The following is a 10986-nucleotide window of genomic DNA, read 5'->3' on the forward strand; positions in this document are numbered from 1 at the left end:
TCAAAAGCTTGTCCAAAAATTGTTCAAATTTGGCCAGTGTATTCAGCATAATATGTAGACCTTTAAAAAAACCTATTTACGACTTTGCTGAGCCAATATTTAGACAGTTCAAAATTTGCATGGGATTTCCTACGTTTACCAACAACGATGCATCACCCAGTATACAGTGAAACCATTTTTTTTTCTTGTTTATAAAAACACAAAAGAAAAACACTTACCTTTTTACTTCGCCTCTTCAGCCTAACCTTCTTTTTTCCACCCTTAGTCTCCGCCCCTTTAGCACTCTTCTCTCCATTCTTCTCCTTGTCCTTTAGTACGTTTCCATCCTTTTCTTTACCATTTCCTTCATTTTCCACATTTCCAGGACGTTTTGACTGAGTTACACCCCCATTTTCTTTAACAACAGTTATTTCCTTTTCTTTACTTGACACACCAGCGACAGTTGTTACCCTAGTCTTCGTCGAAGGGAGAACTTCCTTAGCTTTGTCCTTATTTGTTGGGATTTCTTTAACTTTTTCTTTATTGGAAGAAGATAAGTCCTTGTTAACTGCGCTAGAACTTCTTAATCTAACTACACTAGGAGTATCTTTAACTACAGGGTCTTTGTTGTCTTTATTCAAAGACTGACTGTTACTTCTTAGTTTTGGAAGAACAGTACTCGAACTTTCTTTAACTGCACCAATATTTGATGCAGGTTTCTGTTTTATTTGAGAAACAGCAAGTTCAGAAGGTAGTTTTGCTTTAGGCACTACATCTTTATCTTTTCTTTTGGTTTCTTTTGAAACAGATACATCTTTTATAACTTCTTTACTAGAAGAACTGATATTTGACGGTAATTTTAGCTTTGCCGCTGTATTGGCCTTGTTTTCTTGAAGGTTATTTACCGTAGTAGCGCGACACATAGCAGCTGGACCTTTCTCACCTAACCTCAACTTCGAAACAGGAGCAGGAGGCTTCTTAACCTCAAACTTTTGAGGAACAGGTATAACCTTACTTTCTTTACTGTCACTTTTGCTTGAATCGCTGTCAGAGTCGCTGGAGCATTCAGAACTGCTGCTACTAGTGCTCTTTTTGCGACTTTTGGTCTTGGCGTTGTCTGTATCGGGTTTCTTGGCTGTATTGATGGGGCTGTTGGTGCTCTTGCGGACGGTGGCTATGGTTAGCCGGAGACCGTTGGTTTGAGAACTGGTCACCGAGAATTCTGGACTCGGCGACCTGGAAGAGGAGTCTTGAGAGGAGGAAGAACTGTCACTGTCCGAGCTGTCGCTGCGGGAACAGGAATCGTCAGAGCCGTCCGAATTCTGAAAATGGAAATGAAATATAAACTAATTTAATAACAGAATATACAGAGTATGTCTCAATTAAGGTTACCTTTTATTTAACATTTTATAGGATTATTTACTGAATCGCTTTACGAAAAAATGGGTATACAGGGTGTCTCAAAAAACATGTGCCATCTCTCGTGGGGAGATTCATCACGTAAAAATAAGATTTTTTTTCATATCAACATAGGTCCGATTCTGCTTTGTTTCCTAGTTACAGGGTGTTAAAGTCTTAATATTTTTTCGATTTATTATACTTTTCTTCCCAGTGCTTTTAGCGATTTGAATAAAATTTTAAGGCTAAAAAAGTGTCGCCATATTCACCAGGAACGTGCATATGGGTTATCATTGGAATATTTTTCTAAAAAAAGCATGTGCGCCACTGGCTATTTTTTCTCTTGTTAGCGAAATAGTGTAAGCAGTTTAATGCTGATTAAAAGTTGTCACTTGATATTTTGTCGGTTTCGGCCTCCTTTATGAGAAATGCAATTTTATTAATTTGCCTTGATCCAAGCATAATAGAAACCTTAAAAAATTTAATATCATTAACTTGGGAAAATTTTAAATAAGTATTTGTTTATTCCTCATCAAAAAATATGAAAAAGAGTTCCTATAAACATGGGTACTGAGATGCATAGTTTTATAGTTACAGGGTGTTAAAACTTTTTAAAATTAGGTTTTTTGTAATTATCTTAAATACCAAATTTGTTTATTTGAAATTGCAGTATGTTGGACTCTATTAGTAATAATAACTAATACTAATAATATTTAATAATAAATTAGGTAAAATAAATAATTTATTAATTTCTTTTTATTTTAATTTTATTAATTGTGATTAATACCCTCAAAATTTCATTCAAATCACAAAAAGTACTTGGAAGAAAATTATAATAAATCGAAAAATTATTAAGATTTTAACACCCTGTAGCTACGAAATAAAGCAGAATCGGACCTATGTTGATATGAAAAATAAATCTTATTTTTACCTGAGGAATCTCCCCACGAGAGATGGCACATGTTTTTTGAAACACCCTGTATAAACAAATGACTTATATTTTGCACTATGAAACTTTTTAAAATAAGGTGATATACTTTAGTAACAAAGTGAGTCACTTTGCATTAAATACAACTTTAAACTAGGTGCTCCAATAGGCCTGATGCATTTCAGTCGAAAAGTTAATTGTGCGTTACATAAATCAAAGGGATATACTATGAGAATAAAATATAATTTCATCATTAATTAATAGTATACTTCTTTTTAATCAACTAGTGCTTATTTTTTTTATAGAAGTGTTTTAAATTTATAATTATGTACCTTTAAAATATTTCGTTACAGTCTAGATAGCCCTAGTTATGTTCTAACTAGCAAAACCGACGCATAAAACTATGGTCGCTACCGTAGTTGAAGCATTCAGCGTGTTATTACTAACCTAAAAGTTGTATTATCTTGGGTAATAAATTATGATACACGTTAGACCTTCTGAAGATAATATACAAAGATTTATATTTTTAATTTTGTTTTAAGAATTTTCACATATTACACTTACTAATACTCTTCAAATTAGTAGTGGGAACTATCGAATGAATACTATCGAAACATTCGATAGTTGCAATTCATTCGAATAATTCGATAGTTAGTAAGAAAACATTCGTTGAAAACTATTCGAATAAAAATATCGAATAGATGCGTCATCTGCCTTGAAATATATTAATTCGGCAGCAAAAACCATTCATTTATAAAATTCATTCATTTGTAAAATTCATTTATTCGTCAGGATCGATTATAATAAAATATAAACTGGATTTTAGTTGTCGCCCGGCGACGTAGGTTTCTTTCCGAGAAACCCGACAGCGGTCGGTGGCAATGCTATGAAAGAAGCCGGCATCTTTGATTTTTTGCGGAGTCAGATATAGATAAGGACACATTATTTTTTTATTGAGGTGCTAGTATTTACACAAAAAATACATTATGAAGGGCGCTGTTGCCATATTTTGGTATTAGTTGATATTAGCAAAGAATATTATTGTTTGGCTTTAGTTAGTTAGGGATAGTATGTCTATATATTCTGCATTTTTTTTTATTAATATTCTATTGTTACACTGCAATAATACTTGTTATTTTGGATGTAGGAAAATAAGTTTTAATGTTTTTAAGCAAAGACTGGTTTAATAAATAATAATAACAGTAATAATAACTATTAACAATAAAATTTAAAATCATTTAATATAAATATTTTTTTTAGTCTCTAAATTTTTGTGTGTAGCAACGTTGGTTTATTAAATAATAATAATTACAGAACTAATTTGTTATATTAACAACAAATTTTAAAATCATGAAATATAAACATTTATTAATTTTCTAAGCATGCAGTGTAATGGAAGAAAAATATAAATAAAAAATTAGAAATCAAAATTATTTATATTAGGAGCTTTATATTACTATTTAAAAATTATATTTACTTTTACTGGCATTTACTTTAAAAAATAAATGAAATATTTCTTCGCAAAAAACTACATGTAAGAGAATTAAGTAGCATAAACAAAATAAAAACATCGTTAACTTTTTTTTTAATTGGCACGTGTAAAACTTTCATTTTAATTTTCTCACCCCATAGTTTGAGTTCGATAACCATTTACTTAACCACATTACTTAAATATGATTATTAAGTTCAACTAATTCATATTATTAAAACATCTAAAATACAAATATGTATTTTTAAAATTAATTGTAAGTTCATCTCATCTCTCTTAAAATTGCTACTTCTCAAAATTTCCCATTAAAAAATAGACCATATACCATATAAAATTAAATAATTGAAAGATCGGACTACGGAAAACCACACAAATTTTCGGAAAAATTTTGACCACCTGCACATGCACACAATCGTCAATAAATAAAATTAAAAAATAACTACTATTTTAATAAACGCAAAAATAGCACAGTATTTATACGGCGAAGTTATAAAAATTTGGAAGAACTAATAATGCACTGACGCATACAAAAATCAAACGAATACTAAATTTCATTTGTCAAAAGCATTCGATAGTCGTGGCTCAACGATAACCATTTAGTCGCACAGCGAGGTTATCACATATGCTTTAGTATACAAATGAATGAATGATTTTATTCGAATAAAACCATTCGATAGTTGAAATCATTCATTCATTAACCATTCGATAGTCTAATTCATTCGATAGTTCCCATCGCTACTTCAAATAATATAACAAATTTTTCGTGTACTGGCTTTTAAACCCGTAAATTTGTTTAATCGACTGTTTACGGTATTCTCCGATGGTGGTAGCACCAGTGGAGAATGCAACAAGTGTAGAGTGTAGTTTCTTTATAATTGAAAACTGTAACAAAAATGTACAAGAGACAACCCTTGTGCAGAAATACCTGGAAACTAAAAAAAATCCAAAAAGTTAAAATAAACCAGTGCATTACCATTTTCTTGGACATATACATAGTATGTTTATATATTTTTAAGCAAATTGAGAAATAAATCCTATAAAAAGTTAAATATTACATGTAAAACACCCTGTATCACCTATCTGGAGAAGATTATCTATGGCTAGACTATCCAGTAATAGAAATAATCTACAGAAGAATGAATTTCTTAAAGTGATCTTCTATCTAAAATCTGCTAAAGTATAATATAATTTTTTATTTAAAACAAACAAAAAATACTGCACAATCAGAACTTAAAAAAACCATATAGGGTAAAATTCGATAAAATGTTTATTAAAATAGTACTTATTTCACATTTTCAATTAGAGATTAAGAATATACTTCAAACAAGAATTTATAGATATTGATTACATATATATTTCAAAAGTTATAGTTTATAAAAATTAGCAGTGTTTAATAGGCATCCTAAGAAATTAAATGAGGCAATAATTATTTATGCACAAACATTTAAAGGTAAAAGCAGTGTGATGTCATACAATTTATTGACTGCTATAAAATGTTGATATTATAATATGACATTTGTATAAATGCCTTAAGATGCATTTAAGACATTTATACAAATATCATATTGTAATATTAATACTAGTATTGTTTAGCTAAATTAATAATCACGTATTGCTATTAAATATAATTTTTCTATAGAAGAATAATTATGTTCTGTTTAAAGCCATTGTATATTTTAAAATGATATTCATATAAATATGAAAATATTAATTTTTCCTTTAAATATACTCAAGTTATTTACAGCTATCAAAATAATTATAAGAATTTATTTAATAATTATATACTATGTGCCCGGATAGTCTTTAGAAGAGGAAAAACTTCTTTTCCAAATTCCTATACCATTTTAGAAAAAATTTAAAAAAAAACATGAACATTTAACTGAATTTTTTCTAAAGTCCTAAAAATCAAAAGGCGTTTCATGGTATGTAATATAATTTCGATTTCATTTTTTGATAGATAGTTATCGATAGAATTTAAATTAACGTTATATTTTATGCTCTTTTAAAATGTGAAAGAATCACACAATTTTTTAGTTCATTCTACAGAAAGGGTGATAATATGTAGTTATCGGAAAATATATTACTTAACAGCAAAAAATTTGACGTTAATCAAAATCACAAAACATCTCTCTTTAGAACTTCATCTGTCATGTTAAGAAATGAAAGTAAATAATAAAGCGCCTCTCGTGTTTGTTCGCACTCTAAAAATTTCAATTAATGTCTGTATATATTTCTAATATATTTTTTAAATTTAATTTTTTTAATTATAAAGTAATATATTACATTTAAATGGAATATATTACATTACAATTATGTCAATTACAGGATTACAGGCTTGTTTTCTAACATTTTTTAAATAAAACGAATCGTTAAATTTTAATATATGTATATTTGTCGTAGGTATGAAAAAAGTAAAATATAAAATGGACAAACACTTACTTACATTGAATAAAACTTCCACTTTTAGTTTTGCAATCCGAACGCAATATTTCTATTTCACAAATAAAAATATCCGACTACACTAAAATCACTGAAACTTCCGCGGCTGACAACGAAAACTGAAAAATATAACGGCACTTTTTGTTTTGGACCTGCATATCAACATTACGCTGTACCATTATGAAAATATCTAATTATAACTTGTAAATTTTAATATTTTAACACGATTTTAACTATTTCTGACAATAATTAACTTTTTGTTATCAAGATGACATTTTAGACGACAACTGACATATATGTCATAATATTTGAATTTTAAATATGTATGTAATATAATTTAAATTAATATAATGCAAGTTTATACTAAGAAAACATTTATACACTCACAAAATACAACAAAGTCTAATAATATAGTTTGAAAGCAATGAATATTGAAATAAAATTAAAAAAGTTAAGCGCGACCCCTTGTGTCAAAATTAGATGATTAAATTTTCGCAATTTTTACACCATTTGATGACCGGTGGCGCCTCTAGTGTTTGTGCAGTTGGTCTTTTTACTCCCACTTATGACCATTAACGAAAAAGTTCTAAAGGGGGATGTTTTGTGATCAAAATTAATATAATAGTCAATAATAAAAAAGTTTTTCCTCTTGTAAAGACAATCCAGGGACATGCTGTATATGTGTAGAGAGCATACCTCTAGAATAACAATAAATAACACTCACAAGGCAGGAAATTGCAAAAATATAATTTTCAGACTGAAAATTTCAGTATTGATTGACTAGTACTTATTGACTTCAGCTTTATGTACTATATGATTTTAAATATTCTCGCAAGAGTATTTATTATCATTATCACAATTTAGTAAATAAAAAACTTACACTTGAATCTGCCTCCGAGTCCTCACTGTCCGACTCACTCTGAGGTTCATTCTGAGTGGGATTCAGATCCGTAGGCCCCGAGGTTAGAGCACCAATATCCACAGTTGAGGGCAATTCCGATTCTTCTGGTTCATCTTCAGGTTGGTGGACCACGGAGGACCAGCCTGTAAAGAGTTCCGTTGTAGCACCATCATTAGTTGCCATCCTAAAAACAAATTATCAATAATAAAAAGATAATTTTAGAAATACAGAGTTGCATAATTGCAATAATTATAAGGGTAAAGTCTGTCCAATAAGTAAGAAAAGATTTTGATAGATGACATCCAAAAAATTACAGAAAGTACAATTTACCTATGAATTAAAATGACAGGCAAAACTGTCACTGTCACTGTCATGTGGCTCTCGTTGGGCAGACTATATAAACAATTAAATTTAAATATAACAAAATTTTAACAATATATTGTTGAATTTTTTAGATATTGCAATAGATTTTTCAAATAATTAACTAGAGGTACTTCTGTTTTGTTAAAAAAACTATACCCTGTTAATACTTATAACCTGTAAACGGTTGTATAGTTTTAATATTTATTATATTAATAAAATATATATATTAAATAATAAAATATTATAGAGTAGAGACTTAATATTGAAACAGATATTCCAAACAGTTAAGGGTAGGCTGTTTTACTTCAAATATATAATTTATAAATGGCATTTTTGGTGTGCTTAATCTTTTCTAACGCAGAAAATCAATATTTTTTAAGTATTCTTGAAGTTTAAGTGTTAAAAAGCATAATATGCACATAAATACATACTCTAAGTAGGTGTTACTAGGCAATTAAATAAAACCGAAATAATATAGTACACAATTTAAAAATATCTAAAATAATTGTTCTAGCCTGGTTCTAGCCTTTTAAATATTTCAACATAACCTATAATTTTCAGAATAGTAATTAAAATATTTTTAAAAAGGCAGGTATAGTTATCAATATACATACATCAATTATTATTATGACCAACAATTACTTTAATTGATAATTTACCTATAAAATCTTGATCAATTAAAAAAATAAAAGTAAACAATAATCACCCTTATACAAAAAAAATCTACTTCTATAGAAAAACGGCGAATTTCCAAATAAATAAACATGAAATACACCGAAATCAGATAAAGACTTAAAAATAAAAGCCGGATTCTTTGAGTTGTACTGGAAAGTAGGGCATACCCATTTACCTTTTTGTAATTTTTAAGCGAGTTTAAAAGCCACATTTCTAAAAGTAGAATGTCTAAATACGTATAAATATTTATATCGCGACAGGCGGTCATTGTCTGCGACCAAAATTTACAGGTAAACGGCAACTGTTATTTATTTAAATTAACAAATATAATTTAAATTTGGCGCTAAAACCATAAACAGCAACAATGCATGCGCCATGTTGCTCAGGTCTTTAAGCAACTTTTTTAACCAGAATAACGACAGGTGTCGGTTTGTTCGATGTAAAAACCAATTCGTACTTACTCGTTAGGGCAAATAGAACATCTTTAAACAAAAATAACACTAAAAACTAAGCGAAATCTACGTAATAAAAGTCTATTTCCATGTTTATGTCAATCTTGTAAACAAAATGGCCTCCAGCTGATGTAGTAACACATTTTCAACAATTTAACTGGTTTAGCGCTAAAAACAACTCTTGTTCGATGTCACAAAACATTCTTCGGATACTTTAATGTCGGAAAAAGGGCAAATCACTAGAAATTTTCATTATTTTTTGGGTTTCTATTCGAGACTCGACAGTTGCGCAACGAAACGCCACCAACTGAAAACTAGATCGCCGGCGATGTTGCCAATCGTTACTTACTAGAATAATTACAGAAATAACGGTATTTATTATTATAATTTTGTATTTATCATGCAGTTTTGTTTATTCGGGTGTATATTGTTCATTGTCTTAATTTACATCAAATGTGTTGATTGTTTTTATAATTAATTTTAATTTAAATGTTTTTTAAATGTTACAGATATCTATAAGGCGATAGACTGGGTTTGGCAAGGTTTACAGAGATGGCACCACAGGTTATTGATTTTTGTTGTTCAGCAAAAAGAAATCTGTAATAACTAAGGGATGCTTTCAGATCTACAATAATAGATGGAAAAATACCAATTGAAAAAAAAACGGTGTCAAGGACGGCCGATGAATGACAATAATTTTGGCGAGGTCAAGCCCTAGACGTCATTTATTTGGCACGTACTCTTTTTTACATTATAATGACGCTTACTGCCAGCTGGCGTTAAGAAAAACGTATTTTTTTATATCGAGAAAAAATGGTGTAGTTTAAAAATGCGAGAAAAACTCATTTTTTGTAAATAAATTTGTGTGTCTAGAAATGTTATAACCTTTTTTAATCTTTCTATAATAATTATTAAATTTTGGTAAGCAAATACAACAAGTTTCATGTCCAGTTTTAGTAAATGACCTCTAAAGATTTTTCTTGCCAAAATCATCATAGATTGTCATTCCCAGCCGTCTGTGACGCCGATTTTTTTCGAATCATACGGAGTTAGAATAAACATATCAATTTATAAATGTAATTTTTGTATTTTAGTTGTATTGTTTAATTCTTAACGCTATTTTTACGTTAATTAAATTAATAATATTTTATTGAATGCTACACAAAAATGTTTCACAAATTATTTAGATAATTAAATTATACAAGGTGTTCCAGAGAAATAAGTGAAAGTATTTTAAGGGCCGATAGATCTCGATAAAAGAAACATATTTTCTTTTTATCGTTTTTCAAATAAATCCAAAATAAAGGAGTTATTTTACTTTGAAAATTTCCAAAAAAAATATTTTTTGCTCAAATTTTGGGAACCACTGAATCTTTGTATTGGATTTTGTTTCTTGTAAAATTAATCTACTACCTATGTTGCCATATTATCAAGAAATTATGTTTTTTAACTAAAAACTAAAAAAAAATCCAAAAATTTTTTCAAAAAGTTCCGAATTTTCAAAAAAAAATTTCGCGAAAAAAACCTCTTACGCGTGTTTCTGTGGTTGAACTATTCTACCAGTTAAAATACTTGCACTTATTTCTGGGGCACCTTGTATATACAACGCTAATATTTAAATTTTGTTTAACAAACAATTGATATTGGTGTTCTGTAGTTGAGCCTGACAGCATCTGTACAGGAATAGGCTCAGCAGGTAAAACGCTAATACTCAATAAAGAAGTAAACATAACCAGCTGGTAGTAAATAAGCTGTGATTGAAGGTGAATATTTTTTCTAAATTTTTTCATTCGCAAAAAAATACTATAAAAAATTATAATTTTTAACAGCTACAATGGCTAAACACAAATTAAATGGTGAATTTTATTAACGAAGCTTTTTTTCAGTTTTTTAAATTACGAACTTGATTATGAAAACATGGAAAGTCGGAAAATGGGAGGCAAAAGAGCAGAAAATTCAACGTATTTTAAATTATTCCAGAGACAATACAGACCAGGGACCGTAATATTATGTCCGATGAAAATATGAAATGGCTTTAGTAATTGGCTAACTCGATTATCTGCCAAGGGAAAAGGATAATTTTATGAGGTAAAACAGACGTGTGATAAAAAAGTTTAGTTAATTCAAAGAAAATTTTACATATTTTCTTTAATTTTAAATATTCATTCCAATATATATAGACAGAATAAATAAATATGTACGCAAATTTTAAGTGAAACTTATTATTATTCTTATTAACAGCTATTAAAAGGCGGGCGGCCATTGCGAGCGAAACTAAACTAAGCTAAGCGAAGATAAGATTTGTAACAATCAGCTCCCATACTTTTAAATCTTTTTTAAATGCATCAGCGGCCACTTGAGC

At 29.0% G+C, this 10986-nt stretch overlaps 1 protein-coding gene across 1 annotated transcript in view; it reads right to left on the reverse strand.

The window, feature by feature from the left end:
* The window catches only part of LOC115882860 (histone-lysine N-methyltransferase ash1-like), a gene marked incomplete at its 3' end in the record, with an annotated part of 93616 nt that extends 84656 nt beyond the window's left edge, over positions 1-8960 (reverse strand). The window contains exons 1-3 of the mRNA XM_030901108.1: positions 8634-8960; positions 7114-7318; positions 219-1301 (exon numbers count right to left, since the gene is read on the reverse strand). Of these exons, the coding sequence (XP_030756968.1) occupies positions 219-1301; positions 7114-7317 (1287 nt within the window). The remainder of the gene's footprint in view (positions 1-218; positions 1302-7113; positions 7319-8633) is intronic.
* Positions 8961-10986: the final 2026 nt, after the last annotated feature.

This window comes from Sitophilus oryzae, unplaced genomic scaffold, assembly GCF_002938485.1.
Source record: "Sitophilus oryzae breed Bouriz unplaced genomic scaffold, Soryzae_2.0 scaffold_179_pilon_pilon, whole genome shotgun sequence".
Classification (NCBI taxonomy): domain Eukaryota; kingdom Metazoa; phylum Arthropoda; class Insecta; order Coleoptera; family Curculionidae; genus Sitophilus; species Sitophilus oryzae.